This window comes from Pogona vitticeps, chromosome 3 (assembly GCF_051106095.1).
Source record: "Pogona vitticeps strain Pit_001003342236 chromosome 3, PviZW2.1, whole genome shotgun sequence".
Lineage (NCBI taxonomy): Eukaryota > Metazoa > Chordata > Lepidosauria > Squamata > Agamidae > Pogona > Pogona vitticeps.
In genome coordinates, this window is record NC_135785.1 from 171,408,930 (window position 1) to 171,425,336 (window position 16,407).

At 42.3% G+C, this 16,407-nt stretch overlaps 1 protein-coding gene across 1 annotated transcript in view; it reads right to left on the reverse strand.

The window, feature by feature from the left end:
* Positions 1-16,016, reverse strand: part of SLC9A4 (solute carrier family 9 member A4) — a 38,761-nt gene extending 22,745 nt beyond the window's left edge. The window contains exons 1-7 of the mRNA XM_020784043.3: positions 15,679-16,016; positions 11,526-11,989; positions 9,168-9,427; positions 5,923-6,140; positions 2,898-3,100; positions 1,852-1,938; positions 339-409 (exon numbers count right to left, since the gene is read on the reverse strand). Of these exons, the coding sequence (XP_020639702.3) occupies positions 339-409; positions 1,852-1,938; positions 2,898-3,100; positions 5,923-6,140; positions 9,168-9,427; positions 11,526-11,989; positions 15,679-15,934 (1,559 nt within the window). The 5' untranslated portion in view covers positions 15,935-16,016. The remainder of the gene's footprint in view (positions 1-338; positions 410-1,851; positions 1,939-2,897; positions 3,101-5,922; positions 6,141-9,167; positions 9,428-11,525; positions 11,990-15,678) is intronic.
* Positions 16,017-16,407: the final 391 nt, after the last annotated feature.

A 16,407-nucleotide genomic window follows, 5' to 3' on the forward strand; every position in this document is an offset into this window, starting at 1 on the left:
ACAGCCAAACAAATCTCACCTACCCGGGTGCACTGATTGTATGATCAGCTATGATCAGCGCTTCAAGAATTCATTCATTGTGTGAGAGAGTAATGTAAATTAATAATGTAAATGAGGAAGAGAACCAGAGAAGGACCAGTGCGCGATGGAGTTACTTTTGGGCTACAACACTTAGAATCCCCAGCCAGGATTATGAGAGTTGTAGTCCAAAACAAAATTTGTAGGTTCTGGGAAGGAGATGGAAACAACTGTAAAATATTTTCAGTTTGAGCCATTCCCCTACACCACCATTTAAAAAAGATATTTTATTTTATCTGAAGATGACAGATATTTCTTACTTGTCTCTTAGTTGATAATGACTCCAGTGTCCACAAATATCTTCAATTCCAGCTTTTAAGTGGTCCATCATCTACAAGCAGAGACAATTCAAAGGAGGAATTATATCCAAGCATAAATGTCTATGTTAAAGCATCGGTAAAATAACAGAGGAGCAGTGCTAACTACCATAATGCAGGATTCTCTGTGCACTTGCTTACATCATCCTAACAGGACTAGACTAGAAGCAGATGGTGCCTTTAATTGTTACAAAGAAGGATGGCTAACTCGGCACCACTGCCTATGTTTGATTTAATGTTAATAAATGATATTGCTAACAAACTGGTTTCTCAAAACTAAGTTATACTGTTTTGAATCCAGCATATTTGGTGTAACAATGATACACATGGATGCTTATCATCTTCTCCAGATTAGAGCGCAGAAGTGGGATGGAGGCCATCAGAGTTGACTCAAGTACCAGAACTATCAACAGATAGATCTACATGGAAAAGATGGTTACAACTGAGGCTTTTCTGCATGGAGTATGTATTGCCTTCTTCCCCCGGCCATGGGGCACCCCCCCTCAGAGGATCTCAGCATACCCATAGCAACATTTGTGTGCAATTTTGTACTCCACTAGAACCTGCTCCAAAATATTACTCTGCCAGTCCACAGTGTTGAAACGTACTGGCAGAAGTATGTTAAAACCACCTTTGAGACTTAAAACAACACATGCAGGGAGTGGATCCTTGGTTCTAAAGGAGAATGGCACCTTCTGGAAGCAGAACAAGATGCATGAGCTTCTCACACCTCGTTTTACAAGAAACATGAATTCATGTTTATCCACTGAATTTTAGCAGCAGCAGAGGCTATAAAAGGTGTGGGGGTGGGGGTGGGAGTATGCAGCCAGAGACCATGCATTGCCTATCCCTATACTGTACTACTGTTTCCCCTGAGACAATCCCTGCTTGTCTTTGCACCAGTGCTAAGAGCTGCCCACAAAGAGGACACCAAAACAAAATGTAAGCACAACCTGGCACACCAGGCCACATCAATGGAAGATCTAGTTTGGCGGCTTACCTCCACTATTAGCTAAGAAACCAAGAAAATCCCCAACGGTGGGGAAATGCACAGTTTATCAAGCCACAACTATCTCCATGAGGAGCAAATATAGTTCAGGAGTAGAGTACTAGCTTTGCTTGAAGCTGATTCCAAGCTCAAAATCCCCACAACATCTCCAGCTTAAAAAGCTCAGATAGCTGGCAGGAGAATTTTGCCTCAGAGACTAGAGAATGAACTAGGATTAGGTTTACTGTAAATTGCTCTTAGGCTAAAATGAAGCTGACTGGTATCACTGGGGATAGATTAGGCTTTACTAACTGAAGTTGCATTGCTCATAATGGGCCTGCTGTATGGCTAGGTCTGAACCAAACATTAAGCTTACTTTATGTGGGGAAACAGTTAGACGTGATATAACATGGCTTCCTGTGCTCCTGTATATTCAGTGGTAAGTATACATTTTAACATTCATCTTACTCGTTCATGAATCTCCTCATTGATGGACTCCTTTTTGTTGGTCTTCTTAAGATCTAGGTACTTTACAAGTGGCCTAATTGTGATTCCCTTCAGATGAAACAAAGAGAGAAAGGGAGAAAGTAAGGAATTGTTAACTGAGGCAAATTAATTGTGGAACAAGACACAGGATCCAAATGTTAGAAAAATTACTTTTTTGAACTAGAATTTCTGGGATCCTTTAATTAGCAAGGCTATTGGCCAGATGGAGTGCATGAATTTTGATAGTTCTAAGAAAAAAACAGTAATTTAACAGCGAGATTGGACAACTTCGTCTCCCATTGCATAGAAAGTCCTGCTCACTTGGACCAACCATCCAGCATGCATTGCCTCTGTTACCAAATAGAAGGAATGCCCTAATACAAACCTGCACACATCAGATCCAGAAACCTGCATTTGATGTTCCAGGAAAAATAATATGGTAATTAATCATATGATCTTAGCTAATGCTGAGTTGGATTTATGTAGATAAACAGTGTTATTCAGAAGTGCTTTCTCTGCAAGAACAATACTGTACAGAAAGGAAAAAAGTACTGGCCGATCACCCCTCTAGTCAACAAGATTTGGAGAGAAAAAGCATCTGAGGGCCGACCTATGTGTTACAGTTAACCTGTCAGATGAGCTTAAATTATATTCATGTTCCACAGACAGAGGTCAGTCCTTCAGACGTTTGTATCTAACAAATCAATTATGCAAGCAAAGAATATGCTTCTATGCTGAAGCAAGATAATTTGCAGACTCCAGGAGGTGAGGAAAATTCCTGCCGTGACAATCACATGAATCAGCACTTCAGGAATTAGCTTCTTCTAGTGATAGGTTATCTACAATGTATGTTTCAACCCTGGCTCACTTAGTGTTGATCTGCTGTAAAGAATACCTGACCCATCATTCCTCATCCTCACCATCAGATATGATGACTATGGCTACTGGAACCTACATTCCAACAGCATCAAGACAGCTATAAGTTGCCCACTGAAAGATAACAATTTACCGTTACTATATTTCTTTACCTGGATGAAGACAGTTAAATATATCACTACAATAGTAGATGTGATGAACATTTTCTTTCTACGAAACAGAGTTGCAGGAAGCAAAAATGCCAGAGAGAAATTGCTGGCTCCTCGTAAACCGCTGTAGATGATAACAACTTGATCTTTAAGAGTAAACCGGTAAGTCCGAAAGAGGTTGCTGATGGAGAACAGCAAAAACACACCTAATAGATGAACAAGGGCAAGCAATAAGCAAAGAAAAATAACTGAATGGATATTTATACAAAACCCGGCTGCAATTTGCACGGTGATATACACTGTTTGCTATCAGTTGAAATGCTGAGTTTGGATATTGAAAGCATCACTGCAATTTTATTCATGTCTGAGGTTTGAAAGTTATTTTTACAAAGAACAAATACAATAAAATGCTGAAGCCATCCACAAAAGAGAAGCAGCAGCAGATGCTCTAGCATTCAAAGCATCTTCCTCCTGTTGCTTTGTTATCAATGGCTTCATATTCATCCTCCTCAGAAGTATGTCACATCTGTTTGAATCCACAGTAGTCCTGTCACTTCCAGGTTTTCTATACTACACCCCACATAATTCACCAGGAATTCACTAAGTTCTAGGAGATGCCATAAAGGATTATGAGGATTAGGCTCTGCAAAGGATGACTATCAATTCCATAAACTCCTGCTGCTCCACTGGAAATTAGCCACTCTCAGTCATTTCCTTCTTCCTCTGAGGCAAATGGTGGTCACTCTGAAAGCTTCCCAAGACCCACATGTCAGGGATGAGAAACTGCTTTGTGAACTTAGATTTCTTGGCTGTGGCTCCAGAGATTTGGCTGGGGGAACTCCTGACAAATTCTAGGAGTTGCAGTGCAAGAAATCCAAAAGTCCCATGTCTAATCCACATGACAGGCATGCACCCAAGTATGCTGAGAACTATAGCTATAGGGCACAGCCTGTGCTTCCCTTCTCCGTTAGCTTCTGAGATTATTAATCCATCGTATAATAGCTTTTTTTGTTCTCTGCAGCTGTGCAACATCCTGCCAAACCCACTCCCATCTAGCCTAACCCACCATTTCCTAGAGCTCAGCGACATGGCTGCTTTGGACGATGACTCCCATAAACGCCCAGCTTGGCCATCCTACCAGGTGGGTTCTGGGGCTGTAGTTTTTTTTAAAAGTAATTTTTCCAAGCACTTCTTCCTTTTAACATAACAAAAAGATCCTGCCAAACATGTAGCATATTCAGGCTGCACACCTTAACACAGATTCATGGTTACATGTGGTCTCCCCTCTCCTCTCTAGATTACCCTGAAGTTAATTTTCTCATGCTACTGAGATTGTTCAGTGAGGCTCACATTCAAGATGGTTATCTGAGGAACACCAATGAAAAGAGCTTAATTTTTAATACAGTATATATTTCCCCAAACTATAGATTCAGAGTTTTGCTCTCAGAAGGTCCTTAAACAATAGTTCCAAAATGTCTATTATTCTTCCTATTTGCAGAGTACAGGTATGCATGAAAGCACCTGGTTAACAGAATACACCTTCAGAAATCTTTGTCAAACTGGTCAAACCAGTCAGTCCTGAACTTCCTAGTCGGCCTTCCCTCTTCTCCTGTGCATTTAAAGATGCTTTTTAAAAAAGATATTGTGAAAGTTACTTTTGGAAACACTGAACCCAGAACTCCTCAAGACCCAAAATAAATCATTCTAATTTCCAAGCTCTGCTTTAAATCAGAAGTGGGCAAACTCTGGTGTTAGCAGCTCTGCTTTGTTTTTTTTGTTTTGTTTTGTTTTTTGTTTTTTTGGAACCAAGCTGAGATCAATGTGAGAAATAATAGCCCAGGAACTCTGGGCCCTCAAAATCAAGTACCTAAATACAAGTCTGGCCTGATAACTAGTTTAATACACCTATCTACTTCTGTCCCCCCCCCCACTTCATTTCAAGAATAATGTGATCCCTGTTGGCAGGGGTGGCACTTCCATTTCTTTCATTAAATGTTGAAAGTTGTGATATTTCAAGGACCTTGCAGAGCCCCTCTATCAGATGTCAAATTTATTTACAATGATTTCCAACTGTATGCAATTCCAGTTAATCTTCAGCATTAGAAGAAGGGCACAACTGGAATTAGGAGGGACAACAATATGTGCCCAGAAGTGCCCAGAGATGCCAATGCCCAGAAATGCATCGCTAAATGTTGCAAAATAAACAGGCAAACAAAGCCCATTGTTTCCCTCAGCGATGACAAAACACCAAACAAAAGCAAGCTAATTTGCATCTCTCAAAGTTGTTAAAAACTTTAGTGGAGAATCACAGCTACTTTGTCACTGACCAACCCTGTACCTGTGAAGCTCCCAGCCTTGCCTGTTTTGGTCCTCTGCTTAAGCTCAACACTTGCATAGCTCCTCCTTTTTGACTTTTGCCCTTACAGTGGTCCCTTGCTAGACGATGATAATCTGTTCCACTGAAATCGCTGTTTAGTGAAATCATTGTCTAGCAAAAAGCATTTCCCTACCTGTTTAATGTGTTCCAGTGGGGAACAATCATCATTGTCTAGCAAAGATCGGCCATAGGAAAGCCACTTTGCGAACCACCGATCAGCTGTTTAAATGTCTTGCAAAGCTTAGGTCCTGAAAACATCTGTTTTGCGAGTGCAGAGGGAGCTGTTAAAATCATTGTCTAGCGAAAATTGGTTTGAGAAGCAGGGACCAAACATTGTCCAGCAAAATTCCCCCATAGGAATCACTGATTTGCGAATCGCTATAGCGATTGCAAAAAGTCAATGTCTAGCGAAAACATTGTCATGCGGGGTAACTGTCTAGCAAGACACCACTGTACTTCTCTCTCCTTGTGGACCTCTCAGAATGTTTCCCTCCAAAACATCAACATTTCTTAAGGTTGTCAAGATACTGTAAATTCCATGGAGACCAAGTAGTGAATCGGGATCTACCTTCTGCCCTTCCCTTCTTTCTTTCAGGGACACAACACATTTCTTCCACTTGTTTGCACTTGATTATCCTAGCTGTTTCTTACTTAGTGCCCTCCAGAGGACGCAGAAGACCAATGTGAAGCAAACAAAAGCCCAGTTCCACTCGTGGTTCCTACTGACTGTGGACACTCCCATGAACACAAATATCAGAGTTTCACTGATACTGCTCAGCATTTTCATAAAATACTTGATTGTTGTGTAGGAATTCTGGGAAACGTTTGCCTCCACGTATTTCTTCATTGTCACCGCACATGCCGCAATCCTATCAGTTCAGAAACACGAAGAAAAGGGCACATGAGTCATTGGGAAGTCGGGGGGGGAGGGGGAGGAATCCTCTCCACCAAAGGACTAATTCCAATAATCACCCTGAGCTGGTCGTGTAGCTTTTTTCATTCTCTCATCTGAAGCTGAAGTCTGTCAGTACTCAAAGGATTCTAAACCAGCCTTCCCTGATTGAGCACCCAAAGAGATCCAAAGAGATCAATAATCCCTTTACCTTAGTATTCCCATGTAACTCAGGCTTTGTCAACATGGCATGTTCCAGCTTTGTTGGACTGCAAGTCTCATCAACAGCTGGTGGGTGCCAGGTTGGGGGCAGTTGTTCCACTGGAGGTGGATGGCTCCGATTTTTGTTGCAATGGTCAATCCATTCATACCATATCCCACAAAAGGTCAATACCTTGAAGAGTTCCTTTAAACCCAGAATGGATTCACAAGCCTTTTGAAATTGGAGTCAGCCACCTGCCCCAGCCACCTGCACCAACTATGAGCTTTCCCCAAGATAATTAGAACAGTCAATCAACCCGGGTCTCTCCTGTACCTCTGTTGTGCTGCTGCTCACACAAATTGGCCTGTGTAAAGGCAGAATCTTGATGTGCTTAAAGGTGGCAGAGAGATCAGGTCAATATAACAGCCACTCACAAATTTATTATCAAGAATTGTCACAGCACTGCTGGGCACAGATCAGGACATTTCTCTGCCTAGGTGAACAAAAAGGAGGGCATGCAGACCCCATTCCACATAACATGGGCAAAGTGGGCTGGCAATTGAGTAGGCTGGTAATGACACAACACCAACCATCACCCCAAGCCCCACCACCTTGTTCAGGGTAGGTTGTGTGGCAGTAGACTCTGCCCTTCCACAGAAGGGAACAGGAAGTGGTCTGGAGAAATGATGGGGTGCCTGCCACAGCTGGCTCCCAGCATTCTCATCTGAGATTGTTGCCTCACTCCATCCAATGGCAGGACCAACTTTCAGTATTAAACTAAACAAAAGCATGCTAACTTGCAGAGATGCAGAAACTCCATGGTCCTTAAGGAAACTCTGATTCTGATTAGAAAGTTGTATCATATATTACTGCCTAACACTACTTATGTAAGAAAGAGGAATTTAAAATTATTTTTGAAGTTGCAACGACAAGGGTAACAAACTACTTTGAGGGGCCTTAGAATGAAAACTACTGGGATAACTGCAGTTTTGCATGGCATGACACTGCTTAACAGTAGGAGGAACATGTTCTACTGTTTTTACTTGGTGTACGCAGTCAGTTCTGACTTAACGATTATCTTTTTCAGGGTTTTCTAGGTAGGGAACACAAAGAAATTGTTTACCATTCCCTTCTTCTGGGGGCATCCTGGGACTGTGCAGCTTGCCCAAGGCTCTTCTGGGATGCACAGGGAGGAACCAAACTTCCTACCGCCAGTTCAGCAGCCACTGATTTGATTGGTGGAATATTTCCTGCTTCTATTGTTGGGTCAGTCCATTCTTCCTGGTTGTTTTCTGGCTCCTTTGTAGTGGTTTGTTCTCTCTTCCCCAACCACTTTTCAAGAAGCAAGCAAGGAGTTTTCCTCCATGCTTGTTGTTGTTATTTAATCATTAAGTCCTGTCCGACTCTTCGTGACCCCATGGACCAGAGCACGCCAGGCCCTCCTGTCTTCTACTGCCTCCCGGAGTTGGGTCAAATTCATGTTGGTCAGTTCGATGACACTGTCCAACCATCTCATCCTCTGTCGTCCCCTTCTCCTCTTGCCTTCACTCTTTCCCAACATCGGGGTCTTTTCCAGGAAGTCTTCTCTTCTCATGAGATGGCCAAAGTATTGGAGCCTCAGCTTCAGGATCTGTCCTTCCACTGAGCACTCAGGCTTGATTTCTTTCAAATGGATAGGTTTGTTCTCTTTGCAGTCCAGAGGACTCTCAAGAGTCTCCTTCAGCACCACAATTCAAAAGCATCAATTCTTCGGTGGTCAGCTTTCTTTATAGTCCAGCTCTCACTTCCATACATCACAGCTGGAAAAACCATAGCTTTGACTATGCGGACCTTTGTCAGCAAGCTGATGTCTCTGCTTTTTAAGATGTTTTCTAGGTTTGTCATCACTTTCCTCCATGCTAGAATCCCCATTTTTCTCTGATTATAACTACAGCCCATAAGTGTCAGTAAATATTACTTCTCCCTTCTTGAAATGCATCTAGAGTGATCACTTTTTACTACAAAAGGGCTAGACTGTGGGTATGATCAGACAGTGATCTATACATCACACTGGATTGTGTTGGAAAGGGTCGCTTTGAGGGTGTGATCTTAAAAGGGACCCTTTGAAACAAACTTCCCATCTGGTTTTGATCACAGCAGCCCACTCAAAAAAAGGGAACAGTCTTTGCTGCTGAGCCAAAAAAAAAAGGTCTAGACAGGGAACAGAGCAGAATCAGGCTGGTTAATGAACTGCAGTATGTAATCTCATCTCTGAAAGAGATCATGCTGCCAGCTCTGCAAAATGTGACCTAAATAACTGTTTGGCCCTACTCTGTCTGTCCCAATGAGGGTTGGAGAGAGTGGGCTAAGTTTTCCCCCCCACACTTCTGTTTTTCCTGCGATCTGCTAAAAATGGGAATAACCAATTCCTAATATATTTTTTTCCCAAGCTCCAATAGTAATTACTTTTAAAAAGTCACATGGCACCGTGTCATCTGTAGGAACATGCATACAAGCAGAATAGGAGGCAACACGTGGCCATGGAGAAATGAAAGGGAATTCTCAGCATGCTTGATGTACACTGACCCAGCCATCGCCAGTACTTAGTAAATTTCCATACCCATACAATGTGCTGAGTTAATTGTTAAGGAGGGAGCAGTTTATTTAAATTGCTTATTACATAATTTCTTAAGTACTCTTGGTATAGTCAAACACTGCTTTTTATCATCTGATTGAGGCAACCACCCAAGAGTGCATAAGTAAGAAATGATAAGCCTATTGTGATTTGGATGGCTTGGAAAGGGGCATTGCTCCGATACTCACGCCAAGATGCCAGAAATGTACAGAGTTTCTGCAGCCAAGTAGGACAAGTAGCTGAACATGAAGACTAGGAGAGGTTCGATGGCAGAGATGTTCTGTGTGAATCGAGTCATAAATGCGGCCACAATCCTGAAGACAATGCCAAACAGCAGCCCGCCAAGACTCACAACAAAAAAGCGAGCAAATCCAGCCAGGACATCAATGGGCTCTATCTCCTCATATCTATGCATTTGAGTGAAGGCAATGAACATATTGTACAAAACCTGAGTGGGGAAGTAAATAAACGTCTCATCACAATGGTAGCCAAAGATATACATTGCCTTCATGACTTAGGACCAATCAATATGCTACAGCTTTTCTTTAGAGGTGAAACCACATTAGCCACAAGGAGAAAAGACTGTAACACTCATTCATACCTGAGAAATCACCTCACAAGGAAGGTCATGTTGACATCCTAAACACCAAATTACAGGAGGTAAGTAAAGCTGTGCTGTGCCAATTACACCTGATCAGCAGCTCAGGAATTCTCTCTCCTAATGATGGCTGTATCTGTAATGTATAATTTGGACCTCAGATGCAACACATTTCTACATGATCCACTGGGCCTCAATAGCAGAGACACCAATTCTGTACCAAGAAGAAGGGCACATTTTTTTCCCTAACACAAGTTTGTTTCAAAGTACATTTGCCAAGCTGGCCTGCTTTTGTTTTGTAATTCATCTATTGGGAGGGAGCACAGCTTCCCCTGCCTGTCCAATGTCTCTGTTAAGAAGCACTGGAGATTTCTTTTACATGGAGGTACGTAAGGCAGACTGCATTGCTCTCAATGTGTCATTTGATCCACAGTAGGAGGGGACATGCTCTATAGGAGGAGGCAGAGCAACAATGTGACAGAGGATGTAATGTAAATAATGCATCCTTGTGGCATGTGGTGTGGGCTTTCTAATAGTGTCCGCTTTGTAGCTGGGTATTTTACAGCATATTCCTTTTATATGAAAAAAAAATCTTGGGTATGCTTAGAGAGTCAGTGTAGTGTCATGGATAGAGTGAAAGACTAGGACTATGGAGACGTGGATTCAAATCCTTACATGGCTATGAAAACTCATTGAGGGGGAGGAAGGGTAGCAATGGTAAACCACTCTCTGAACATCTTGCCTTTTGTCACTTTTTTAGGGTTGCCATATGTCAGAAGCAACATGAGGTAATAGAACATCAACCATATGTACACTTGAAGTGCATAAATCTGTGGACTTCGAATTTAACTAATGGTCAACATACTCACTAATCACTGTCCTATAGTTGCAGTGTCTTTCTACCTCATATGTGCATGTGTGTGTGCGCGCACCTCCTAGACGCCAGTTTCAACGGGATTGTTTTTTTGTCTCTTTATGTTGTACTTATCACTTTAATCATATGCAATAGCCCTGTCTTGCTGGAGGGGGTTGCAACTGTCCCCACCATAGAAGAAGAGATGGCTGTGAATGGAGAAGTGGAGAGTACTGGAAAAGGGGAAAGGAAAGGAAAGGAAAGGGAGAAGGTGGGCACACTGCCAGCAGCCACAGGTGGGCTACAGGGATTTGGATGCTCCCACTCCTATAAGAAAAAAGACCAGGAAGAAGACAGGAATGAAGCAGCAGTCATGCTTCACACCCCATGCCAGAGTTAGTTGCCTAGAGGAGCCATTTTCCTCACTCAGTACCTGCCAGCTCTGAAGATGGAGAAGGAATGAGTGGCAACAGGCAGGTGGCAGTGATAGGGGCACATCCATTGCTCTAAGAAGGATGGGTGGCCAACCTTTGGAGAGCCAGCCTTAGCAGCAGTATGACCTCCTGATCTTCTTATTGGGGGGTGCACCTTTGTTGCTATATTGCGCCGTGCATTTTCCCTCTTCAGAACTGCCCAGTATTAAGTGAAGATAACAGCAGACATAGAACCCAGCCTCTGGCAAGGAGAATAAGGACTGTGGCTGTGATCTTGTCCTTCTCCTAGTTGCCTTCTTCTTTATTTTATTCTGTGGGTGAATCCACCCCACTCCTGTAGCTAGCTAGCCATGGCTAGCCCCATCACATGCCTCCTCTCTCCCCTCCCCTTCCCACTGCCATACTGCCTTCTCCTTCTGCATGGTAGGGATAGTGCTAGGGCTATAACTGCATCTATGGAGTGAAAAGAGAAGGAAATGTACCATTCTCAGGGGCCATCGTTTGAGGCAGCCTCCGCTCCTGGCCTAATTGTGGGGCCAGCTCTGTACATAGTAGGTCATGACTATATTGTATGGCCTTCCCCCCTTTTTTCTCTCCCCCCCCCAGTTTTTTTATATTTTCATTTAAAACATTAATTGCAAATATTATGATATGTACTTACCACAGTTATCCCATCATTTAACAAAGACTCTCCAAATATCATCATATAAAGCTGTTCGTTGACGGACATCTCCTCAAACACAGCTAAGACAGCTGTAGGATCCACGGCTGAGATCATGCTGCCAAACATCAGGTTGTCCAGCAAGTTCACATCCTCGAGGCCAAAGGCCGTGATTTGGCAGATCCCGTAAAGAGAGAAGCCAATGCCAAAAGCATTCATAAGGGACCCCATGGCAGACCACCAAAGAATGGAGCCAAAATTTTCGAAAAAGGGCCGGGTGGGCATAAAATATCCTTGTTCAAGGATAATGGGTGGGAGGAGGTACAAGAAGTAAATGTTTGTAGTCATGACTGGAGGGGACTTGTGGTCAGTACCAAAAATAATGGCACCCACCAAGACACCCATGGCAATGTGGAGGCTGCTTTCGGGCATTAAATGTGGCAGCCGGTGGTAGAGATGGAAACCTTGAACAAAAGACAGGAAAAGAAACAAGTGTTGTTGTTGTTGTTTTCTTTAAAAGTCTTGCAGTGCTTGTGGTTCTTTGTCTCAGACATGAAGAAGTCTGACAGGGTTCCCAGGTCACAAGCGACCCATTCCTTAAGATCTAAGAACCAAATCCAGAATCCTACATGCAGATCCTTGCAGTAGTCCTGGGGTGGATGCTTCTGATGTCATGAGTGAACCCATCAGCAACTAGTGCAAAACTGTGTGCACTCTCTCTCTCTCTCTCTCTCTCTCTGTGTGTGTGTGTGTGTGTGTGTGTGTGTGTGTGTGTGTGTGTGTGAGAGAGAGAGAGAGAGAGAGAGAGAGAGAGAGGCAGACAGAATCCTTCAAACAAATTTAAAAGCCTATATGAGCAGATCTAAATCATGCATGATCATGAAAATGATGAGAGTGCTTCTAAGTATGTCGACATGATATGTCTTCAAGCCAACATTTAGAGTGGCCAGGATGCCGGCATCCCACCCCCTAAGATTTCAGGTTCAAAACTGTGAAATCCAGACCACAGATCCCAGAACTGGAGACCTGGGCCACAACTACAGTTGCAAAAAAAAACTTTCATCACCGTGTGCATTGGTGCCATCTTTAAAACCACACCAGGGCTTCCATCCCAGCCAGCTAGTGCTGGGAGGCTTCCCAGTGACTGACAATACTGTGCCAGGGCTTGATGTGTGGTGGTAACAGAGCTGCTGGAGCTGCTGGTAATAACATCATTGCCCAGCCAGTGTGGGGAGGGTTTTCTGGTCGCCTTGAAACTGGTTGGCTGCAACATCATTTTTGCTGGGCTGGCAGCAACAGCAACAGCAGCAGCTCCTTTTCCCCTCAATGGCAAGCAGGAAAAGTTGCCCCAACACCAGTGTTGTAGGTAGCATCAGGAAGCCTCCCAGCCCTGACCAGGCCCAGAACTGTTCCATGTCCTGCTTTATTGTGAGGATTTGCACTAAAGCAGGACATATGAAACTGGGGGGTTCACGCCTGTTTTCAGATAATTACTGTGGTTTATCTGAAACCTGTACTTCCTGCCTTGGCCACTCTAAAGCAAGCAAGAGACCATAGTCCTTTAGTTTTCCTAGAAATGGAGAAAACCTATTTTGTCTCTCATGGCAGAACAATGTACATCCAGTCTGTATGTACATACATGGTCTGCTTGAACGAATAAGGTATTTTAAGAGCAACCAAAATTTGTTACAGAACTATTTCAGAATATTTCACCCAAAGCTGAGCATTTATTTAATTCTCTTGCTGACATCTTTTTGGATTCAAAAGTGCTTCACTTTGGACTGGAGAGTACTTTAGTGTTGTGAAGAAAACAAGGCTGAAACAATGATTTCCAGTCCCCATCCCCAGTCCAGGAAGGCTCACCTGGAGTAAGGCTCATCAGATACTTCCCATTATTAGCTAAAGTGAGAGGGCCAGCTCAGCCGCAGGCAGCAGATTCCAGGTGTCAAAAAAGAGGCAGAATAAAATGAAATCAAAATCAAAAGGTGGGCAGTACCTCGATGAGAACCAACAGAAATTCCACAAAAGTGTATAAGCTTTGAGTTCTCCAGAACTTTCCATCAGAATTAGTGGGATTTGAAAATGGCAGGGAAAGTGAGAAAAGGGGAAATTCACCCATTATGCCCAGTATTGTTGTGGCTGTCTGGTTTACAGTTAAACCTAGCCTCAAAACTGAGATTTCAAAACAATTAAGTCACTGATAGCTCTGCAGAGGTCAGATTTACACCTAGGAATGCACACTATGATGGAAAATAAATTTTGGTCTCATTTCTGAAAACACGAGGCAGGTCATAACTTAGATATATGATTCTTTGTTTGCTCCTTAATTTGTTACTAAGATGTTCTTTCTGTCAGAGATACTAGATGGCTTCAATATAGGATTATATTTGTTTTTAAGAAAACTAGTTTTCAAGGTTCTGACTGAAACTACTTCAAATGACTTTCTGAATACTGAGCATTGCTAAAAAGGAATCTTTTTAAAACTTTACCTCTAAACTGCTTTTGATAACTGTTAAGAAAGCAACCACTTGTTGCCATTATGTCAAGGTTATAGTGCCAGATGTGAACATGCTAAATTCAGTGCTTGGTTTTGCACTGAACTATATTAATAATAGGGAATTTAGGTAAATAATATTGTTATGTGCTATCAAGTTGCTTCCAGCTTACGGCAGCCCTATGAAGCACTGACCACCAGACTCCTAGTGGTGTTTGCACATGGTGTGTGTAACCTGTCCCGACTAATTGATGAGGTGCCGGAGTATGTCTCTCTTAGATTTCTCACCACTTGCCCAGCGGCATGACCAATATGTACCATTATATCTTATCAATTCCTTGCAGTTCCTGCAGAAAGTTACTCAGATCTTACATGAACATCAGGAGGATTGTGACTAGTATGCTTCAAAAGGTCCTGTCACAAACAGCCTTGTTTACAACTTTGAAACTAAGAGCTATGGCTACCTTTACAGAGTCAGAACTCAAGACGGGCTGTTTTTAAAACTGAAGTCTAGAAATTGAAGCTATGTAATTTCTTTTTAAAAAGTTTTTTTTGCAGGTAAATTAAGCTAGAAAACCTCTCACAAATTTTAGCTCAGGATATATCGTACTGCAGGGGTTGTGACTGCTTCAAAGTAGACAACAATCATTAATTGTTAGCAACTTGGAAACCACCATGACTAATTTGGCCCATTAAACTGTGATCCTATACGCAATAAGGGACAAGCCCTGTTTTATATAGTGTACAAGAATATACTATGAAGCCTCATGCTTCTCCCTCATCATAGTAACCCTTGGCATGGGGGGCTGGAAAGATCTTGCCTCATGGGGCCCATATCACTTCAGCTAGATAAAATACATTTTACAAATTCAAAAATGTTTGCTGTTCTTCACATTAAAATGTTTATTAGCCCTCTTTCCAAATAATGAATGGGCTTCACAATATTAAATGTTCCGGGCCTCATCTGAGCTCTCAGAAGGCCTGTCCAAAGCTGAAAGAAGGAATTTTACCTGTTGTGCAAGAAAGATTGCTATTATTATATCATTGAATCTTTTTTCACAAGTTAAAAATTTGAATGGGAGATTTTACTAAGTTTAAGACAGAAATGTAATATTTTCATTTAATATACAAACCGCTACGCATGAGCCTAGCTTAGTAAACTTCAAGAATACCCTTTCAATGCAATCATATAGGTCTTTACTCAAAAACAAATTCCATTGAATTCAGTTGGGCTTTCTCCTAAGTAAGCAATTTATAGGACTGCAATTTTAATTTGTGATAAAAGACTATGTGAAGATGGCAACCTTCATTTGCAAGTTGAAACAATTAACACTTTCTCTGTTCCTGTTATTTGACATTTTCTCCATTAGATTTTTTGTGACAAGCACATTCAATTTCTGCCAGTGTCATTAATACTTCAGGTCACACGCTAAACAGAATATATGGCTTACAATGCCCTGAAATACCTAATTCAGTTATTTGGTTGATGATGATTGTAAATATTTCTGTTATTTTTATTATTGTACTTGAAGCGGGGAGGGAAGTTGGTGAGTGCATCACCATCTTACACATGTCTACTCAGATGTAAGCCCCTGCCCCATGTCCCCTAAGACTTACTCCAAGCTATGAGTGCATTCAGCCTAAGACATTTTGACTCACCGATTTTCGCAAGGGAGGCTAGGAGTATCCAAAGTGTAACTTCATATGGGATTTGCACATATTCATAATCTACAGTGAATATATGCAGCCTTTCATCTCTCCCCGATTCAGTAGCATCAAATGGATCTGCTTGAACTGAAGAACTTGAATTCTTTGGTAGTAGTTCCATATTGTGGGCAGCAAAACCACAGTCCAGGACTAATGGAAATAACAACCAGCCAAGAAAAGTCAGACTTGCAAGTTTCGGAATACCCATGGTGAGAACTTTTTTCTGCTTTATTTGAAGCCAACACTCTTCACAGCAGCAGTTGTAATATCTTTTTCTTGCTGTTACATCCACGTGTTGGATGCAGACTGCTTTGGATTCCTCCTTGTGCTGAATGTGTCTGGATGCTTCAGCAGTCCCAAATACATATTCTTTGTTAGGAGCCGGCTGGAGACTAAGCTAAATCTAGGAACACAGGATTTTTCAGACACCTGTTATCCTTTCTCCTGGCACAGCATCCAACTGGAATCTCTCACTCCATTGATGAAGACCAAAGTAACAGATTTATACCCTGCAGGAGTACCTTTAGGCTGAGACAGACTGTGAAACAACACTATGGACTCACCCAGTTACCAGGAACTGAAGACAGAGGTTGCTCCACAAGTTTTCCACCTATACGTCTTCGCTCCAAAGTTTACCAAAGTTCTGGCTTTGTAGCAAACTATTTCACTCAAGCAAATATG